The 22,420-nt window shown below is 34.5% G+C and overlaps 1 protein-coding gene across 2 annotated transcripts; it reads left to right on the forward strand.

Moving 5' to 3' along the window:
- The first annotated feature begins 400 nt into the window (after positions 1 to 400).
- Positions 401 to 13,405, forward strand: LOC148613177 (quinone oxidoreductase PIG3-like). Of its 2 annotated transcripts, XM_088586383.1 has the most exons (8): positions 421 to 561; positions 4,168 to 4,249; positions 5,613 to 5,768; positions 6,305 to 6,572; positions 9,086 to 9,298; positions 9,741 to 9,845; positions 10,590 to 10,681; positions 12,308 to 13,405. In XM_088586383.1, exons 2-8 carry the CDS (start codon positions 4,190 to 4,192, stop codon positions 12,497 to 12,499), a joined length of 1,086 nt encoding a protein of 361 aa, XP_088442509.1. In that variant the 5' UTR covers positions 421 to 561; positions 4,168 to 4,189; the 3' UTR covers positions 12,500 to 13,405. The 2 variants fall into 2 exon arrangements, with proteins under 2 accessions (XP_088442510.1, XP_088442509.1); XM_088586384.1 differs by lacking the exon at positions 4,168 to 4,249 and having other exon boundaries at positions 401 to 561.
- Positions 13,406 to 22,420: the final 9,015 nt, after the last annotated feature.

A 22,420-nucleotide genomic window follows, 5' to 3' on the forward strand; every position in this document is an offset into this window, starting at 1 on the left:
CGGACCATGATGAACCAAATCTACATCATAAACGATATAATGAACATGACTTGTCAAAATTTGTATCACATGTGATGTCAACCCGTGATTCCTATATCACCCCAAGGGCCACCGACCCGCGAGGGAAATAGGTCGAGGGTTGATACCGCATGTGATACAGATTTTGACATGTTATATTTAGTATATGTTGACAACAAAAACAACGGAATGATATATATACCACTTCTTCATATAAATCGGCAAATTTAAATTTACACAAAACAATTTAAAAAAAATGAAAGGAAATGGGAGCGTAGCAAATTCACAAACACCGCTTTCTAAAAATTTAATATTACAAGCAAGCGATCTTTAGCGGATCCGGTGTGTTGCGAGTTTCACATCCTGTTTCTGGAGTTCATATGTACATGGATAAATCGCACATATTAAGACATTTCCCATGAAGGAGTTGTACATGTATAAACCAATTCATTTATTAACGTATGTTTACCAAAAGACGTAAGATACATGCATATGTATTGGCGAAATTTTACTTTTATTCGTCGGTTTTACAGCACGAACAAGGTAAATTATCATTTTTTGATATTTTAATAATTGACCGTGTAAGTCATAGCGCACGGTCATGAAATATTTGTTCCTCTCGTCCTTTTACAATCATATGTATTATGACGGGGTTTTTCGCTGGTTGGTAGAGTGTTTTATTTTGTTTCCGTGAGAGTGTAGGGTAGAGTAATCAAGGGAACCAAGGTTATAGCGGTAATCAAAATACACAACAAAGAACATAAAGTAACTAAAATCATACAAAGTAACAAAAGTAAATGAGCAACTCGGACTCCACTAAAAACTGGGATCATGGACCAGGTGCACCGGTAGGGTAAACGTCCTCTGTTTTTTCTAGAAATGAGTTGCTCATAAAAAGTCAAGTCCGGGGTAGACAAACGAGGAAAGGAAAACTATGACCCGTTGAATAAATCAGTTTTCATGGTGCTGATGGATACATCATAACGATCCATCAGTTCATGATGACGACCATAAAACTTCTGTAGTGATGACTTCAATCTTGTAGCAACATAACCCTGTTCCAGAAGCCTATTTGTTAGAGTTCTAGCGCGATACAAAAAGTCTGCGTAGTTACGGCAAGCTCTGGCATAACGTATGAGTTGTGATATGAACACTCCATACGCAGGAGCCGAAGGGATGTTGCCACAGATGAAAGGAAAGTTGACAATTCTGAATGAAAAGTCATCACGTTTGTCGTAAAGTTTGGTCAATAGTTTTCCTTTACCATCGATTTCTAAGTGTAGGTCAAGATATGAGGCTGACTTCACAGTGTTTGTAGTATCCTTTATCTCAAGTTCTTTTGGGTAGATGCGATGTATCAAATCCCCGAAATTAGGATTGTTTAAAGATAATACGTCATCTATATAGCGGAAAGAATATAGGGGAAAGCTCACGCCGTCACAATATGGACTGGTACCTGTTAATTCTAGGCAGCTGTTAATCCTAAAATAACAATACGTTAGTGTAGTTGGTACCAGACTTTATTTTTAAATTCATAAATATATGTGAAATTCAATAGTAATTAATTGAAAGAATTCATATTTAAACAGAACAATTATTAAATTAAAAATATCATAATTTATAGATATAAGACATAAATTCAATAATATAATATCATAGAATAAATCAAGTGTTTTAATTAACAAGTTTTTTTTATTTTTAAATAAAATATCTTAATACAAAATTAATAACAAAAATAATATTTACCTAAAATAACAATACGTTAGTGTAGTTGGTACCAGACGCCCAAAACGACCAACGTCGCCCTTTATATAGGGGCTTGATGTTGAATATGCCGTTCCGATTCGTCCAATAAGACCAACCCACTGTTCATACATAATAAGCAGCACAAAAGAAAGAGGCATCTATAAACAATCAGAGTTCAATAAAAGAAAAGTTTCTTTAAATTTCACACATATCTAATCTTCGTTCGAAACGTAAACATAAACATTTGCCAAAATACAAAACAGTTAACCCAATTAATTAGTTTTTAAATTCCGAAAAAAGTAATTTTAAATCATCTTTATTAATCAATTCCCTTATGCAAGCCTTAATTCTTTAAGTACAAAGATATTAATAAAACTATGGCACAGTTACGCTTAACTCGGCCACTGACTTATCCAGGTCGTAATTGTCGCCATTCTTCTTCTTCTTCTTTTTTTTTTTTTTTTTTTTTTTATCAAAATTGCATCAGGCAACTTATCAATTCTGAATGAAGAGTGATTAGACCTATCTCATCAGTTATCAAAACCTATTCCCAGTATCAAAAGAAAGAGGAAAACCTGGATATATCATTAATGCCATCATCTGAATTCTGAAATAACTTTTATCTGAATCTATTTCGAAAGAATGACTAGTGGGATTAATCAAGTAATGAAATTGCTCGATCTTGTTTACCTGACCTAGTTAAAAATATTTTTTGTTAAGTACACGAAAGCTGAATTATGTATCACAATATCTGGAATCATCGAAAAGTCTGCTAAAATTAGAAAAGTCTTCAGTTTATGTTTATTTGGAATATTTCACAGCATTGCATTTAATTAGAATGGAACTTGCTAATTCACTGCTCCTTATCGGGATTATGTTAGTAACTGTACTTAGCAGAGGTGACAGAACCCAGCCTTTGAGTAATCGGATAGAACTCAGAGTATGTCTTACTACTGGTTGGACTGCTGCGTTGATGTTCTGGTCTGATTGTATGGTCATATAATTCACATTTATGGTAATTAGACAGTAAATATGGCAAATTTACAGTGTTTGACAGGATTCAACAATGTTTTAGCTACAAAAGCCTACAATGCACTTATATGGCTTGAGAGAACACTAATTTTAAAGTTTTTCAGACATTCACGTAAAAATATTTGGTTCAATCGTATAATAAGCACAAGCAAATGCTATGTTGTGAAATTGGTGAAACAGAAAAAAATGGGAGATCATTGATTCAACATGTGTATTCATCAAATCTATGTGTCTGAAAAGTTGAAAAAAAAAAGTTATGAGGAATATTTCTGCAATTTATCATGTCTAGGTATCGTGACTACTCGGTTTATATATCTATCAAAAAAGCTTTATGTCTAACAGATAAAAATCTCACTAGTGATACCCCCGCTTGAATTCACGATATAAGGAAAATAAACGAAGTTTTCAGTAAACTGCAGGAAGTTGTCGATTTTTTTCCCGAAAATGGATCCCACCTTATGGCATACCTATAGGAAGAATGCTTTAAAATTTCAAGCTGCTGTGATGAGTAGTTGCTGAGAATTTAAACTTGCAAAACAATAAAGTAAAAAAAAACCAACAAAGTCCGTCCTCGGTAAACAGTAAGTTGTCAATTTTTTTTCCCGAAAATATATCCTACCATATGACATACCTACTCGAACCATGTGTTAAAATTTCAAGCCACTGTGATAACTTGCAAAATAAGATAAAAAAAATAATAAACAGAGTTCTCGGTAAGCTGGAAGTTGTTGTCGATTTTTTCCGAAAATAAAGAATATGTAAAAAAAAATTCAAGCCGCTTTGATAAGTAGTTGCTGAGAAAAAAGCGATGAAAATTACAACTTCCAAAATATGATAAAAAAAAAAGTTCTCGGTAAACAGAAAGTTGTTGATTTTTTTTTCGAAAATAAATACCATCAAACGGCTTAGATACAGGAAAAATGTTTTAAGATGTCAAGCCGCTGTAATGAGTAGTTGCTAAGAAAACTGTGACGGAAAAAGTGATACGGAAACACGAACAAGGGTAAAACTGTATACTCTTATCCTTCGGAATGGGGGAATACCTTTCCATATTGTAATATTATACAATCCATTTTTTAATAATTTGAAACGTGAACAGAGCAAATTATGAAGCCTTTATTGACTCAGTGCTTCAGTACTTTGATTTTTACTGAATTCGGTCCTGCAAGAGTTTTTTTTTCTTTTTTGTATGTTTGTTTTTTGTTTTGTTATTGTTTTTTACCCTTTTCTACTTATATTTGCCATGTTAACTTCCCTTCTCCCAATAATTGTTGTTGTTCTGACTTTCGGCCTAGATAAAGTCTTAATCAAGTGTTTAGCAAAATTGATTCTTTGATTACTTCCCTTACACAACAATTGTTTACGTGTCAGAATATAGGACGTTGGCTTTCACATGGTTGCTTGGAAAGTCAGGAATTTGGAGCCTTTCTTCGTACTGGTGTGCGCTATTCGTGTAAGTATATAAATATTAATTTTTTTCTAGACGTAAGAATAAGTTGCTTTAATGGTCTTAGAATTTCATTCTTAAGAACGTCCTTTTAGTTATTACTATTAGAGATACTTAAGTCAAGAGGGATGGCACCAAATTAGAAGATAGCATGCCAGACCACCTCGAGTTTTGCTGGAGGAACCTTTTTTGAATTCTGTTGAAATGTTCGGACTTGACTGAACCCAACAGTCAGGTTCAACCAGTTTTTGAATGCTCAGTTCGCATGTCTGGTACCAATTATTCTACTTAGATTGAAATGTAATGTATAATTAAAGCGATTTTTCTTAGAGATCAAATGCAACAGGTTTGATTTATTTTGGACTCCGCTTCTGGTCTGACCTGTGTATGTTTTTTGTCTGACCTGTGTATCCTTTTAGTCTGACCTGTGTGTCATTTGGTCTGACCTGTGTATCCTTTTGGTCTGACGTGTATCCTTTTGGTCTGACCTGTGTATCCCTTTGGTCTGACCTGTATATCCTTTTGGTCTGATCTGTGTGTCCCTTTGGTCTGACCTGTGTATCCTTTTGGTCTGACCTGCGTGTCCCGTTGGTCTGACCTATGTATCCTTTTGAAGTTTGTTTATGGTCAAGATTGATTATATGAATGTTTTACATCTAGTTATTTTTAAAATCTATGGCAAGCCAAAGTGGACAAAAATGAGCATTTTCTAATATTAAAAAAAAAAGATTTTTTAATATTACAAATTCATTTTCTAATATTACAAATCAGATTTCTTATATCAGAAAACATTTTTTTATTATTAGAAAATCATTTTGTAATATTAATAAATGTGACTGATTTTGCAATATTGCAAATTGATTTTCTAATATTACAAATTCATTTCCTAATATTACAAATTCATTTTCTAATATTACAAATTCAATTTGTAACATTACAAAATGTGTGATGTTTTATAATATTACTAAATCAGAAATTTGCAATATTAGAAATGAATTTTTAATATTACAAAATGAATTTCTAATATTCAAAAATCTTTTCTAATATTAAAAAAACGATTTTGTAGTATTAAAAATTCAATTCTAATATTACAAAGTATTGATTTTTGTCCACTTTGGCTTGCCATAAAAATCAGAAGGAATGCGATCTGTATTCAAACCACCCGATATCATTGTGTATAATAATTGTAAAACAATAAAAAAACGATTATGTGGCTAATCAGGGTGTACAAAAGAATGAAAGGCAGAGCGAAAATCTTTGGGGTCGAATTTGTGTGGAATAAAAGATTTCATGCAAAAGATATATTTTCAAGTTCAAATTGGGGCTATTTTATTTATACAGGTATCTGACTATTTTAATATCATTTCAGATAACCACAACCATGAGCATAATGAGAGCAGTTCAGTTCCATCCGGGTGGTCCTGACAAAATGTCCGTCGGTGAAGTATCACTGCCTATTATAAATGCTAGAGAAGTTTTAATCAAAGTCTATGCTTCGGCAATCAATAGAGCTGATACGCTACAGGTATATATATAGATATGTTACGCGAACTTAACCCAAAACCCCGTTATCTATAGGATAACACTGTTAACTATGGGTTCACGGACCGTTATCTATGGGTTAACAGACCGTAACTCACAATAACACCATTGATCAACAATTAAATATAGAAGCTACTTTGTAAGTTCAATATAAAAGTTAGAAACTTTGAATCACAAGGACTAAAACCAAAAAATTGTTAAGATTCCCTACCTACTTCAGCTCAGAAACTTTATTACCAGTTTTTCAACGCCGAAAACATTGGATTCATAAGCCTTTGAAAGATTTGAATTGTGCCTAGTACCTCCAAGGTTTTTTTTCTTCTGTGTAACTAGAAAGGCTGAGGTATTCTGATTGAGCTACATAATATAAATCCTATAGTTGCTCCCTTACTGCTCCGTCGATATATCAATATCTGACTAAGCTTGTACAAGAATGTTAATGTCTTATACCCACATCCGTTGACTTCTTTTAGTTGCTGTCATACCAACTTAACTACAGAAGAACACTTTATTTTCTAGAGGAAAGGGCTTTACCCTCCACCACCAGGGGAGAGTGACATTCTAGGCCTTGAAGCAGTAGGAACCGTGGAAAAACTAGGACCAGATTGTACACAAAAATGGTCCGTCGGAGATCGAGTAATGGCTTTGCTGCCTGGTGGCGGAAATGCAGAATTTGTGGCTTGTAGAGAGGAATGTTTGATGCCAATTCCACGTGGTTTAGCTTTTACCACAGCGGCCGCCATACCAGAAGTCTGGTTGACTGCGTACCAATTACTCCATACTGTCGGTGAGTTAAAAAGGATATTATAATTTGATTGTAGGCAGCATTTTGTGCTTTCTATGGTACGGTGATATCATAAATAAAATTCGGATTCTTAAAACATTAAGTTCCCAATAATAAAGAAATTAAAGTCGCCCTAATTCCCAACAATTGTTAATGATGATCCTGTTCCTTCAAGGACTTTAATGAGAAAATAAATTTAAAAAAAAGCTAAAAAAAAAAAAAAAAACAGGCCAGCGCCACAAAATTTGAAAAAAAAATACTTTAAAAGTGTAAGTGTTTGTAAGAATCAGGCAAAATGGAAAAAATCCGAAACATGCATGTCAAAGCCCCACCGATCTGACAATTTAATATCACTCAAGGATCTTTTTGAAAAGACCATTATTTGATCTCTGCATCACTTCATCTCTGTCCAGAAATTTTTCAATAGAATCTTAGGAAAATAAGGTTCTTTTGACAGAGTTACTTGCCCTTGAAATGTTTATTTTTAGTGCATTTCAGTGAAATTGTAACTCATTGGTCCATCATGATATGGAAAATATTGTCGTTTTTCCTTGATTACACTATCAAAATGAAGGGTTTTTTTTCATACCTTGTTTCACCTACTGCCTAATTCTTACCGAGACTGACACTTAAGTGAAACTGTCTGAGAAAATTCTTAACGTATGTGACGTCATCAATTTCAAAGCCTTTGATTGGAGTTACCATGGAAGTTCAGAATATTGTCAGACTTAAGTATTTTTCAACTTGTGTTGCACTTTTGCCTTATGCTTAATTTTAATTCCAAAATTTTGCCTATTCCACTTTTGAAATGAAAATACGGCATTCTACGTAAACATATTTAAAATTATTATAAACATAAGAAGTCATTGTTACCACAACATCTGAACTAGATTCTACTATAAATGGTGGTACATGTATTGATTAATATGATTGGATATTATAAGAAAAAATACCCAAAAAGGCCGATTCGGAGTCTTCTGTAAAGTGGTGTCAAGAGAAACAAAAAGGAGTGTTCCAGCCTATCAATTTCTTAATTTTCCAACTAAAGTGAAGGTTCCAATACCCGAAACCAAACTCCCCAACACCTTGGTTTGCCACTGATACATGTACATGTCCCTGTCAAGTGCATTTGAATGATAACAATGAATGCCCATAGGGCATGGATTCCCACGCATCTATCTATAATGTATATTTTCAACAAATTAGTACTGTTTTAAAGCGACGTATGAGTAAACATCAAGACAATTTTTACTATATAACTATAACGTGCTATCGTTAAAATACGTTCATCTATAGATAGAACTTTTTATATCAAATTCAAGATCAAATCCACAATGTTCGAAAAATTTTGGTAAATGGCGCATGAATGTGGTGCTTTTTTTCGTTGCTTTTATCTAAATTCGTTCTAATGTCAGTAGTATTTGACACAAGGTTGGTCATTAATGTATCTTCGTGTGGTTAAATTGCCCGACTCTACCCATCCCTCCCTTTTCTAGTGGCAATCAAAACTTGTCGACCCTATTGTCCCTGTGCCCCATCCCTTTTTTCATTTCATCATCATTTCATGTTCATTTTATCATCCATTTCATGCTCATTGTCTGAATATAGCTGAAATATTGCTACTCTACTCGGATAACCCCAATAATCAATCAATCAATCAATCAATCAGTCTTGTCGTTATTTGCCTCTTAATTTATTTTGAACACCTGTTACTGTTCTGATACCGTGGCTTTTATTACTTTTTGTTGCCAGGGCCTTTCAGAGCACCTCTTGAAGTTGTGTTTACACTTATTGAAGACCTTTTGGTGATCTCTGTAAATATGTACTATTTTTATAAAGGTTAATTGATGGTGCATTTTGTTACGTTTCAGCATAACTGTGTTCTTCTACAGCTTAATAATCCCACATCTGTGGCAACATTCCTTCGGCTCCTGCATATGGAGTGTTCATATCACAACTCATACGTTATGCCAGAGCTTGCCGAAACTACGCAGACTTTTTGTATCGCGCTAGAACTCTAACAAATAGGCTTCTGGAACAGGGTTATGTTGCTACAAGATTGAAGTCATCACTACAGAAGTTTTATGGTCGTCATCATGAACTCGTGGATCGTTATGATGTATCCATCAGCACCATGAAAACTGATATATTCAACAGGTCATAGTTTTCCTTTCCTCGTTTGTCTACCCCGGACTTGACTTTTTATGAGCAACTCGACGGGTGTTTCTAGAAAAGCAGAGGACGCTTACCCTATCGGTGCACCTGGTCCATGCTCCCAGTTTTTAGTGGAGTCCGAGTTGCTCATTTGTTTTTGTTTCTTTGTATGTATGATTTTATTTACTTCATGTTCTTTGATGTATGTGTCTGTTTTCCATGTCTGGTCTTTGTCCCTGGATTATATTCTTTTGATTACCGCTATAACCTTGGTTCCCTTGATTACTCTTTAAAATATGCGAAAACATATAAAGACAGCGTCGTTTGCTTTCGCTACAATCTGAAAAGTTAATTTATTTCAGGGAACATTCAGCCTGGTAATACGGTGTTGATACACGCTGGTGGAAGTGGGGTTGGGACAGCAGCGACGCAGTTGGCCAGTTTAGCTGGTGCTCGTACAATAGTAACGGCTGGATCCGAACAGAAAATAGAAACCGCCAAATCACTTGGGGCAGTTGCAGGGTTTAACTATAAAACGGGAAAATTTAGTGATGATGTGAAAGAATTCACTAAAGGTAAGTACATCGGCTTAGAGTTTTTTTTGGTGGGGTTTTAAATTAAAACTGAAAAATACCATGCAACACCCAAATGTGTTGCTTTATTATTGGTTGTAGGGGAGTGTTTAACACTGTCGTCGCGGTCAAGGTTCAGTGGCGGGAAACCAGGAGTTTCATGTAAAAAAAGGTTAAGAACCTGCAGCTACGGAAATTTGATTTAATGATATTTTAATGACATTGAACACATCTATTACAGAGAGAAAGTCTAGTCTATACAGTATCTATTTAAAACTACCTGTTTCTTGGTATCTGTTCGACTGATGATGTAAATCGTGGCTTTGTACTTTAAAAAAAAACAGGAACAAAAATAATTATTAACTCCAACAAAACATTATATATTGGATGTGTTTCTGTTCAATTCATTTTTAGTTCACTGTAATGTTGCTTTTTTTTCTTGCAGGTGCTGGTGTTAACCTGATACTAGATTGTGTTGGTGAATCATTTTACAAAGAAAACATTGAATCTATTGCTAACGAAGGAACTTGGGTTGTCTATGGATTACTAGGTATGTGTCAGTCCATGTAAGAGTCAGGCAGTAGGTGAATGTAACATGGTATAAAATGAACCATCGCTTTGGCAGTTTGATATGAATATTTGTACTAATGGAATTCAGGAATAAAGACAAGATTTTCTATATAATTTTGGTAAAATATGTTTTAATTTCATTGAAATGCACTGTAAATGAACATTTCAAGGGGGATAAATCTATCAAATACTCTAATTATTTTAACATTCTCATAATAAAATAAAAATCTTGTGATGCAGAGGACAAATGATGGTAATTTCAAATAAATGGGTGTTATAACATGATCAGATGTTGACAAGCATTTTACGGTTATTTTTTTTTTGCTTGATACTTACAAGATTCGTACTTGATAGTTTACTAATCACCCTGTCGATCACACGTAATTTGTACTCCTAAGCCGTTCATATAGTTTTAATGAAAAGGTTAATTGTACATACGACTGCTTGTAAAGGGAGGTAATCCAACTTCGGTGGATTTTATCAAAATACGGCCTTCTTAATGGGCGTCGAAAATGATTAAAGTTTAATTCACATCCACACATGTATCTAATCCATATTTTACTTGTGCCAAAACTTTGAAACCGTTCCTAGAATAATTTGAATGCTGGCCTTCCTGTTAAATGAAATAATTGTGTGCATTCTTAAAGTACAGTGTATGAACGCATTTATCAGCTATAACATACCATGTTAACTATATAGAAGTCTGATTTGTTTCTCCTTGTAGGAGGTGGAAATATAAATGCAGATCTGTTTTCCAAACTGCTTAGGAAGAGAGTAACCATAACTGGTACAACTTTACGAATTCGTCCTATTGAGGTAGGATAAGTTGAAACAATCTTAATTTTAATTTCGGCTTAGAGTGCACATGGTTTTGGGTATGATAGTTTTTTTAGTATTTTCATATGTTTTTAGTATTTTGTTAAAACATTCTTGCGAAAAATCCGAGCAATTATACACGTGAAGTTCGATATAAAATTATCCCGAGTGCCTCTTTTCACTATACTACAACCAAACTGAATAATTCTTTACTCTCAAAACCACGAGTCGACGGGACGATATGGATACTGTGACGCGAATAATAGTTATATTTGAGTAACATGACTGTCTTCCCGTGGTGACCAGTTAACCTGGGGGTTAGATTAACCAACAGCATTATAGTCAGCACTTTCCCGCTTATCGTCAGTATGAAGTGATGATTGGTAAACTCGGCGTGAAAGCTATATTTGAGTGAGGTAACATGACTGTCTTTCGTGGTAATCAGTAAACTCGGGGTCAAATTAATATCCAAAAGCATTATAGTCAGCACTTTGCCGCTTATCGTCATTATGAAGTAATGGTTGGTAAACTCGGCGTGAAAGCCATATTTGAGTAAGGTAACATGACTGTCTTTCGTGGTGATCATTCAACTCGGGAGTCAGATTAATTACAAACAACAGCATTGTCAGCACTGTACCGCTAATCGTCTGTATGAAATGAAGGTCGGTAAACTCGAGGTAAAAGTCATATTTGAGTAAGGTAACATGACTGACTTCCCGTGATGATCAGTTAACCTGGAGGTCAGATTAATCAACAGCATTATTGTCAGTACTTTGCCGCTTTTCGTGATTATGAAGTGATGGTCGGTAAACTCCAGGGGAAAGTCATATTTGAGTAAGAGTAGGTTTATGTTTATATACATGTACTTGTATTATGTATATAAGCTTATACATGTACTATATTATAAATCATTTTTCTGAACCTGGTGATTGTTGTTATTGCGTGTGAGCCAATGAGATTGTCTATTGTTTACTCCAGTTAAAGCAGCTATAATTATAAGCTTCAATCATATGGCTTTTATTTATAGCATCAGCTATAGAGGAACTTCTGTCCATGACCGGTAACGTTTCTTACCGTAGTGACTGGTCAATTCGGTGGGGTGAGGGGGTCAGAGTAATTTCTCCGTAGATTTGTATACTTGTTCCGTGTAACAGATATGGAATCCCTTAAAATTGATATATATATAATTTATCATGATAGTCAAATCCATAAAAAAAACTATTCCATGTGGAATGAAACATTTATTTCATTAAGACATAATATCATAAAATTCCATATTTCGTTCACTGAAAACGTTTGTTTTGGAGGAGCTTCTGTTCTGTGAAATCATTCATTGATGACCGGCTGTCAAGTAGAGGAGCAAATATGAATACATGTAGTTACATGTAAGTAGGGTAACATATCCCCCTCCACTATGCATTTGTGAACTGTGGTATATTAATTGTAAGTAGACTGATTTAAGTCTGATGAACACCCCTTTTTCGAGAAACACAAAAGTAGTTTTTGTTGAGCGTATATTAGATCATAAGACTTCGTGACCCCCTTTAGAAAATCTATCATTGATTAGTCCTCAAAGTATTGGGGATCTTTTGTTGTATTATAAGAAGAATGTTTCCTTTTTTACAGTACAAGAAATCATTAGTAGAGAACTTTACAACAAACGCTCTACCTCATTTTGAGTCTGGTCGTCTGAGGCCTATTATTGACCGAATATTTCCGTTCGAAGAAATCGGAGCAGCCCATAAAATGATGGAGGATAATAAAAACACGGGTAAAATTATATTAAAAATTCGAGAAGAGCCTAAGGAGGAACTTTAGATTGATGTGTCTCGTGGTGCATTTCTGAAAACAACAGTTACAGTGGAACTATCATTATATCCGACTCGTTTACATGTAACTACAGGCCCAATTAAGAATTGTGCAAAGACTATTAAGTGCATATTCTTTTGTAAAGTTTCATAACATTGAAGTTGAATTTAATATTATTTTTTGTTATGAATGATTGCACGGACGGATCCAAAATTTTGAAAAGAGGCTATCATTTGCCGAGTTTAACTAACGGTTCATAGGGCATTAGCAAAATTTCTGCACGAAATGTAGGGGGGGGGTACAACCAAAAGAACCATCCATTTGTATCCACCACTCGGTTGTTAATGAATGTGAAAGAAATAAAAGAGAAGAAAAATGACTAATTGTATATAGTGATAGGTATTGAATAAAGAAAACTGTATTTTCCTCTTTCGTCTACCCGGACTTGATTTTTTATGAGCAACTTGGCTGTTACTTATAGAAAAGCAGAGGACGCTTACCCTACCGGTTCACTTGGTCAATGCACCCAGTTTTTAGGGAAGTTCGAGTTGCTCATTTTTTTTTTGTTACTTTGTATTATTTTGGTTATTATATGTCCTTTGTTGTGTGTGTGTTTGTTTTCTATGGTCTTTGTCCCTGGATTACATTCTTTTAATTACCGCTAGAAACATGGTTCCCTTCATTACTCTTTCTATAGAATTTTATCTCTTTTTTTTAATTTCATTACTTTTCCCGACGTTAGATGCTGATAAAACTTTTATTGGTATTTTTTTGTTATATTAAAGTTTGAATTCTACTTGTAGTTATAAATATTTAAGATTGAAGATATATAACATTATTTATTGTAGAACTGATGTAATTTTCTGTTTAAAAATCACCGAAACACATGTTTGATTCATTAAAAATGACAGATTATTTACAGTTTATTGAATATCCACGTGTCGGATCTGTCGGATTTCACTGTGTATAACGGGGTGTATACATATTCAGGTGTCGGATTTGTCGGGTTTCACTGTGTATAAGGGGATATATACATATTCAGGTTTCGGATCTGTCGATTTTCACTGTGACATCTTATTTTTTAAGTTCTTGTGGGGAAAATGTTTTTAAAATGACAATTAAAAGATTAAAGAAATGCGATCCACGCAACTGGTATTTTCCAACAACTATATATAAAATACATGCAGTGCATTCTTTTGACTTACTTATATTTTTAATACAGGTCTTTTAATTCTTACACTTGATGCCTAAAACAAGGGTCCGTGAAGTCTTTACTGTAATTTACATGTACATGTATAGATGATTCTGTGTGTTGCAAAATATGTGCCAGACCTTCATTGTGTACCGGAATAAGGTCAGAACATTAGGTGTCACAAATGTGCCACAAATTTGCCGCAACATTCTGCAAGCAGTGTGCCAGAAATGTTCCAGAACTTGTGCCACAAATGCGCCGCAAGTTTGCTGTAAAGTTACTACTAATGTATGCTTGAATACTAATTTGCATGCGCAAAAACGCATTTGCCGCAGTTTTGCTACATCTCAATTCAAGAGGCTTGTTTTTTTTCTTTTGTAAGGGTACAGCATGTAATAAGTTTCAACAAATGAACTATTTTATTGTAAATCATAGGCACATTGTCCATTGGGGTGTAATAGATTTTTCTGGGCTGTTTTGGATGCTGGAGCTTCAACCTTTATAATAAGTACAGAAACTTCGTATTCTATCTCCTAACTTTTAAAGTTGTGCTAAATGCTGATAGGGATATCCATCCTTCTACCCGTGCTTTATGTTTTGTTTCGTTTTCACCTTCAGTTTCTAGTTATGTTACTTGTGTATATAGGGACAAGTTTTTCGCTGTACCTGTGTATAATGATGTTTTGGGGCCAGCTGCAGCCTGTCCTGTGGTTTGAGGGTATCCTCATCACACATTGAAAACCAGTGGTAGCCTCGAGCTGACATTTTCATCCCGATATTATCTCTTTGACATATTCACCGTACCATTTCTCGTTATATTCCTCCTTTCCGTGATGAATATGGATACCAATCTCTTACCCATTACTCCTCCTACACCACTGCATGGAATTTAATGAACCTTTCACAAAACCTTAATTACATATTTCCATTATTCACCTCGTACTTTAGATATTGATCAAAATCAACTTCGGGGTTTCACATTGCAAAACATGAACATAGTCATGAATATAGGGACACAGAAGTACCCGTGTCTTATTTCCGTAATTCCTTCTACATCAATATAGGGACACAGAAGTACCCGTCTCTTATTCCGTAATTCCTTCTACATCAATATAGGGACACAGAAGTACCCGTCTCTTATTTCCGTAATTCCTTCTACATCAATATAGGGACACAGAAGTACCCGTCTCTTATTTCCGTAATTCCTTCTACATCAATATAGGGACACAGAAGTACCCGTCTCTTATTTCCGTAATTCCTTCTACATCAATATAGGGACACAGAAGTACCCGTGTTTTATTTCCGTAATTCCTTCTACATCAATATAGGGACACAGAAGTACCCGTCTCTTATTTCCGTAATTCCTTCTACATCAATATAGGGACACAGAAGTACCCGTGTCTTATTTCCGTAATTCCTTCTACATCAATATAGGGACACAGAAGTACCCGTGTCTTATTTCCGTAATTCCTTCTACATCAATATAGGGACACAGAAGTACCCGTGTCTTATTTCCGTAATTCCTTCTACATCAATATAGGGACACAGAAGTACCCGTGTCTTATTTCCGTAATTCCTTCTACATCAATATAGGGACACAGAAGTACCCGTGTCTTATTTCCGTAATTCCTTCTACATCAATATAGGGACACAGAAGTACCCGTCTCTTATTTCCGTAATTCCTTCTACATCAATATAGGGACACAGAAGTACCCGTCTCTTATTTCCGTAATTCCTTCTACATCAATATAGGGACACAGAAGTACCCGTCTCTTATTTCCGTAATTCCTTCTACATCAATATAGGGACACAGAAGTACCCGTCTCTTATTTCCGTAATTCCTTCTACATCAATATAGGGACACAGAAGTACCCGTGTCTTATTTCCGTAATTCCTTCTACATCAATATAGGGACACAGAAGTACCCGTGTTTTCTTTCCGTATTTCCTTCTACATCAATATAGGGACACGGAAGTACCCGTGTCTTATTTCCGTAATTACTTCTACATCAATATAGGGACACGGAAGTACCCGTGTCTTATTTCCGTAATTACTTCTACATCAATATAGGGACACGGAAGTACCCGTGTCTTATTTCCGTAATTCCTTCTACATCAATATAGGGACACGGAAGTACCCGTGTCTTATTTCCGTAATTCCTTCTACATCAATATAGGGACACGGAAGTACCCGTGTCTTATTTCCGTAATTACTTCTACATCAATATAGGGACACGGAAGTACCCGTGTCTTATTTCCGTAATTCCTTCTACATCAATATAGGGACACAGAAGTACCCGTGTCTTATTTCCGTAATTCCTTCTACATCAATATAGGGACACAGAAGTACCCGTGTCTTATTTCCGTAATTCCTTCTACATCAATATAGGGACACAGAAGTACCCGTCTCTTATTTCCGTAATTCCTTCTACATCAATATAGGGACACAGAAGTACCCGTGTCTTATTTCCGTAATTCCTTCTACATCAATATAGGGACACAGAAGTACCCGTCTCTTATTTCCGTAATTACTTCTACATCAATATAGGGACACAGAAGTACCCGTCTCTTATTTCCGTAATTCCTTCTACATCAATATAGGGACACAGAAGTACCCGTCTCTTATTTCCGTAATTCCTTCTACATCAATATAGGGACACAGAAGTACCCGTCTCTTATTTCCGTAATTCCTTCTACATCAATATAGGGACACAGAAGTACCCGTCTCTTATTTCCGTAATTCCTTCTACATCAATATAGGGACACAGAAGTACCCGTGTCTTATTTCCGTAATTACTTCTACATCAATATAGGGACACAGAAGTACCCGTGTCTTATTTCCGTAATTCCTTCTACATCAATATAGGGACACAGAAGTACCCGTGTCTTATTTCCGTAATTCCTTCTACATCAATATAGGGACACAGAAGTACCCGTGTCTTATTTCCGTAATTACTTCTACATCAATATAGGGACACAGAAGTACCCGTGTCTTATTTCCGTAATTCCTTCTACATCAATATAGGGACACAGAAGTACCCGTGTCTTATTTCCGTAATTCCTTCTACATCAATATAGGGACACAGAAGTACCCGTGTCTTATTTCCGTAATTCCTTCTACATCAATATAGGGACACAGAAGTACCCGTGTCTTATTTCCGTAATTCCTTCTACATCAATATAGGGACACAGAAGTACCCGTGTCTTATTTCCGTAATTCCTTCTACATCAATATAGGGACACAGAAGTACCCGTGTCTTATTTCCGTAATTCCTTCTACATCAATATAGGGACACAGAAGTACCCGTGTCTTATTTCCGTAATTCCTTCTACATCAATATAGGGACACAGAAGTACCCGTGTCTTATTTCCGTAATTCCTTCTACATCAATATAGGGACACAGAAGTACCCGTGTCTTATTTCCGTAATTCCTTCTACATCAATATAGGGACACAGAAGTACCCGTGTCTTATTTCCGTAATTCCTTCTACATCAATATAGGGACACAGAAGTACCCGTGTCTTATTTCCGTAATTCCTTCTACATCAATATAGGGACACAGAAGTACCCGTGTCTTATTTCCGTAATTCCTTCTACATCAATATAGGGACACAGAAGTACCCGTGTCTTATTTCCGTAATTCCTTCTACATCAATATAGGGACACAGAAGTACCCGTCTCTTATTTCCGTAATTACTTCTACATCAATATAGGGACACAGAAGTACCCGTGTCTTATTTCCGTAATTCCTTCTACATCAATATAGGGACACAGAAGTACCCGTCTCTTATTTCCGTAATTACTTCTACATCAATATAGGGACACAGAAGTACCCGTCTCTTATTTCCGTAATTACTTCTACATCATGATTTGTATAAAACTTTCACAGAATTTGATATTTCTATTGGTTACTTTTTGTTTTAGATTTTGATCGAACACAATTTGGACGTCGACAGGTCAAATCGGGGAGTTAGGGGTATCAGTTACTAGCATTTCTCGCAGTTTGTGTAGTTTAAAATAGAGTCATGATAAATATGCTATACCTAGATTTGACAATAAAATGTCTAGTGGGAAATATACAAAACGAACCTCTGGCGCCGATAAAAGACTGCAGTCCGTATCAGTCAGTAAAAATCTCAAACACGCCCCATGTGACACTGAATTACTTCTAATAGTTGAAACAAATAATATGCAGAACATTTTGTTTCTTTTTCTTTAATATCACACTTCATAGCAACACCTCAAAGCATATAGACCCTCGAGCAAGCTCTCGGGTCAATATAAAATTTGAAGCGTAAAAAAAGCATGATATTCTATTAGTACATTATAGTATAGTATCCTGAGTCAGATTTTCTGTTTCATCTTTTTATGTTTTACAACACAAGGTTGGACTAGATAGATCATTTGTTATATTAGATACATGTATTTGCAATAATTTTGTTGTTTTGTTTCGGGTGAAATATAGAAACAAACATCAGAGATGGAAAACCGTCGGTGACAACAAACTCAATCTAAATGAAGTGATCTTTTTATTCATTTTTATTCCTTCTTTATACAAAGATGTACAGAAGGAATATAAAAAAATCACTTTTTCTTTTTGAATAATTCTTTCAAAAATAATGACAGATGCATGTTGGTTGGCTAATCAGAAAGATCAACTGAACAGAAAGTATTGTTGGTGCTTTAACTGATACTTTTGCTTATTTTGTAAAGAATGGTGCTCCAATAAAGAGTGAAACGAAACTAAAACCACGTTATATATCACTTCAGATAAGGGATATACCTCTTACAAATCTTTGGAACGTTTGTATTCAACATTTTACATCATTCTCATGTAAGCAGTTAAGTAACCTGACTGATTTCATTCCGTTTCAAATGACAGTTTGATAGGATTTGGTGAATTTGAAAATGATACAAACCTATCACTGATTTGAAGAGTAATTTCCCTTACCCTAGGTTTACCGCCTTAAAAAAACTCAGATGGATTAATTTTTAACACGAGAAAAATGTTGAATTTTGCATGGTTTTTAATTTCAGTCAGCTTTTTTTTTCAATGCGTTGTTGAGATTTTTTTCAGCGTGTCTTAGTTACTTCGGTGAACAACAAATGAAAGCAATTGCAATCTGGTCCTCCCTATCGGTCCACCTGGTCCATGCTTCCAGTTTTAAGTGGAGTCCGAGTCAATTTATGGAACCATTTTATATTTCATTGTACTAATACAGTAATGAAAAATAACCATTCATTCGACTAAAACAGAATGATCTATTTTATGCGAACAATATAATTATTTTAAGCGCACAAAGTCTATTCGTTGCTCTGGTAGCTAGAGGAAAATATTTGTTTACGCTGGGTGTTTTGCAAGAAACCGGTACTGCTCAATTTTCGGAGCACGTGAGTTTACTCCTGGTTGTTTGTGATGTCATCTCTGTGTTTATATTAACTTATTGTCTTTTTGTTGGGTCGTTTCTGTGTTTGATTTAACATAGTCCAAGGGCTGGGAGGGTCCACCGTACACCCCCAATCATCAACTTCGTGGTGATTTTAGGTACCTTCATACCTCCCATTACCGAATCAATTTGTCGCCAAAGAATATTCCCGGATTCTTTTTCAGTATAAGCCTATATTTGTACCCTTCTTGGTCAAAAAGACAAGATTTTTGTGACTCAATTGTTTGAGAGTCTTAGCCTTCCTGGGATAGCATGTGTGAATAAACTAAACAAATACAGGTATCATCGTATAGCCCAATGTCTCAGCTTTACAATAGTACCAAGAAACTTTGGGTAACACTTAAGGGTTTTGCGGTAAAATGCGAAAAATGTACCCCTACCCCGCCGACAAATTTCTAAATTGACATATTTTTTCAATGTCAAAACCCCTAAGGCATTAATGCTTCAGTAAAAAAATGGCTTATTTGGTATTTTTTGTTTCAATTAGTTTTATCAAAATTTATACTTCTGGGGTTCTTTTGATGAATTTTGGCGATTTTCACAGTCAGAATTTATCAAAAAATGCGAAAAATGGGATTTTCGATTTTTCAGTCAAAAGTCAAATAAATTCGACTCTACAAGTTATTGTTCAACCAAAACGTCTCAAATATAGTATCATTTGATAGATAATTTAATTTTCCACATAAATGAACCACGAAAAACTAATTTTCAAGAAATGATTTTCAAATAATGTTAAAAATTTCACCCCTATCCCTAGAAAACTGGTCTCAGTATCAAACAAAATTCTCAATTACGGCATACTAACATTGTAGAACTCATATTTCAGTCATTTATAATTAAGATAATGATGCCCCTAACATATCCGATCAACTCAAGCGCTCATATTTTCCTTTTAGGATAGACATTACTATAAAATCTGAAAAATTCGAATTTTCAGAATTTAAGAATTTTCTACTATATCAACCGATATATTGTCTTTTTTTTTTTTAGAATACCGAGTTCGATCAAGCTTTTGTGTGATACAGTTCATTAATATAATGTCTTAGCTTCAAAATGAGCTCAAGTAATAAATATTTGAACTTTGTCAAGTCGTTAGGTGGAAAATTGACACCCCTACATATGATAAAAATGCCTCAACATGAACTAAAATAATAATAATTAATATATAAACGGTGTACAATAGATATGTTGGGTATCGTTGTTTTAATTATCTATATATTCCACATATCTCCTTATTTCAGGGGCGTATTTTTCAGTTTTAATGTGATAATGATGAGTTTTTTCATAAAAAGGGGAATTTTCAGAATTTCATATTTTCAATTTCACTTATAATTGGCAATTTCTTTCAAATACTGTACTTCAAACAAGCTGTTGCATATCACAAATACAATTATATAGTGTCTTAGCTTTCTAACGAGCCCAAGTAATAAATATTTGAACTTTTTCAAGTCCAAATAGGTGGAAAATTGCCACGCCTACCCATGATAAAAAATGCCTCAACATGAACTACATTTTAATTTTTGGCTTATAAACGGTGTTCAATAGACAAATTGTGTTCTAGTACTTTGATTATCTATATATTCAACATACCTGCTCATTTCAGGCGCGTAATTTTCAGTTTCAATATGACAATAATGAGTTTATTATAAAAAAGAGTATTTTCGGATTTTCATATTTTCTTCCATTTCAACGGTAATTGGCATTTTTTCTCAAGTACCCTACTTCAAACAAATTTTTGCATAACCAAACACATTCATGTAGCATCTAAGCTATCTAATGAGCCAAGGCATCGCATACTTTAACGTATTGTAAGCCATAAAGGCGAAATAATGGTACCCCATACCCACTAAAAGGTCTGTGAAAAACCCAGAATTCGTATCTGGTAGATTTGCATTTTTTAAATGGTGTTGGATACATGTATGCCGATCATTCATGGTAGTTGCTTCTTTGAAACCTTATATGTATAAAAATAATGATAGCAAACAAAATCAAATCAGGTAAAAACTGATATTTTAAACAAACATTTTACAATTTACGTGCTAAAATGTGTGATAATCTGTTTTATTCTTAAATTTTCCCTTTTGTGTAATATTTTGTCGTCTACAGGACAATAAAAGCATAATTTTGCTCGACAATGTGATTGATACAAGAAGATCTCCATAATAAATGCCAGACAGGCATTGCGTACAGTTTGTGTATGCTTTAAGCAATCATTTTCTTCGACATTGGGGCAGATTTTAGTGGGTAAGGGTACAATTCTTTCACCCAAATGGTCTGGAATACGTTTAATTGTGCATTGCCTTGGCTCATTAGAAAGGTAAGATGCTACTTAAATGTCTTTGAATGTACAAAAGTTTTTTGAAGTAGGGTACTTGAAAAATATTGCCTGAAATGGAAGAAAATATTAAAATCCGACATTTCTCAATTTTATGAAAAACTCATTATGGTCAGTTGAAACTGAAAATTACTCGCCTGAAATGAAAAGATATGTTGAATACATCGATAATTAAAGCAATATTACCCAACATGCCTTTTTTACATCGATTTTGTGCTTAAAAATAACATTTTGGTTCATATTCAGGTATTCTTTTGATAGGTGGGGGTGGCAATTTTTCACCTAATTGGACTTGGAAAAGTTCAAATATTTATTACTTGATCTCATTTTGAAGCTAAGACATTATATTAATGAACTGCATCACACAAAAGCTTGGTATTATGAAAAAAGGGAAATAACGGGTGATATAGAAGAAATTCTGAAATTCTGAAAATTCCCTTTTTTACGATTTTATAGTAGTTATTACCCCAAACAGAAAATCTAAGCACATGAATTGATCAGATATATTGGGAACATCATTATCCTAATTATGAATACCTAAAATATGAGTTTTACGGTGTCGGTATGCTGTGAATGAGAATTCTGTTTGATTCTGAGATAAGTTTTCTAGAGGTAGGGGTAATATTTTTAACATTTTTTTTAATCCTTTCTTCAAAATTAGTTTTCGTGGTTTATTTATGTAGAACATTAAATTATCTATCGAATGATACCAAATTTGAGACATTTTAGTCGAGAAATGACTTGTAGAGTCGAATTTATGTGACTTTTGACCGAAAAATCGAAAATCCCATTCTTCGCAATTTTTTTTTTTTTTTTTTTATAAATTCTGACTATGAAGATCGCCAAAATTCCTCAAAAGAACCCCAGAAGAATAAATTGCGATAATACTAAATATAAAATACAAAATTTTTTGACAGCCATTTTTTAATGAAGCATTAATACTCTAGGGGTTTTGA

Source organism: Perna viridis, chromosome 6, assembly GCF_037379345.1.
Source record: "Perna viridis isolate PV_CMFRI_1.1 ecotype Kerala chromosome 6, ASM3737934v1, whole genome shotgun sequence".
NCBI classification, from domain to species: domain Eukaryota; kingdom Metazoa; phylum Mollusca; class Bivalvia; order Mytilida; family Mytilidae; genus Perna; species Perna viridis.

Excerpts from the sequence above, each read along its gene's own strand:
- LOC148613177 (XM_088586383.1), top strand. The coding sequence starts at position 4,190 with ATGGTTGCTTGGAAAGTCAGGAATTTGGAGCCTTTCTTCGTACTGGTG. Across the intron at positions 6,573-9,085 it reads CCAATTACTCCATACTGTCG|GGAACATTCAGCCTGGTAAT; the intron begins GTGAGTTAAAAA and ends AATTTATTTCAG. Across the intron at positions 9,846-10,589 it reads GGTTGTCTATGGATTACTAG|GAGGTGGAAATATAAATGCA; the intron begins GTATGTGTCAGT and ends TTCTCCTTGTAG.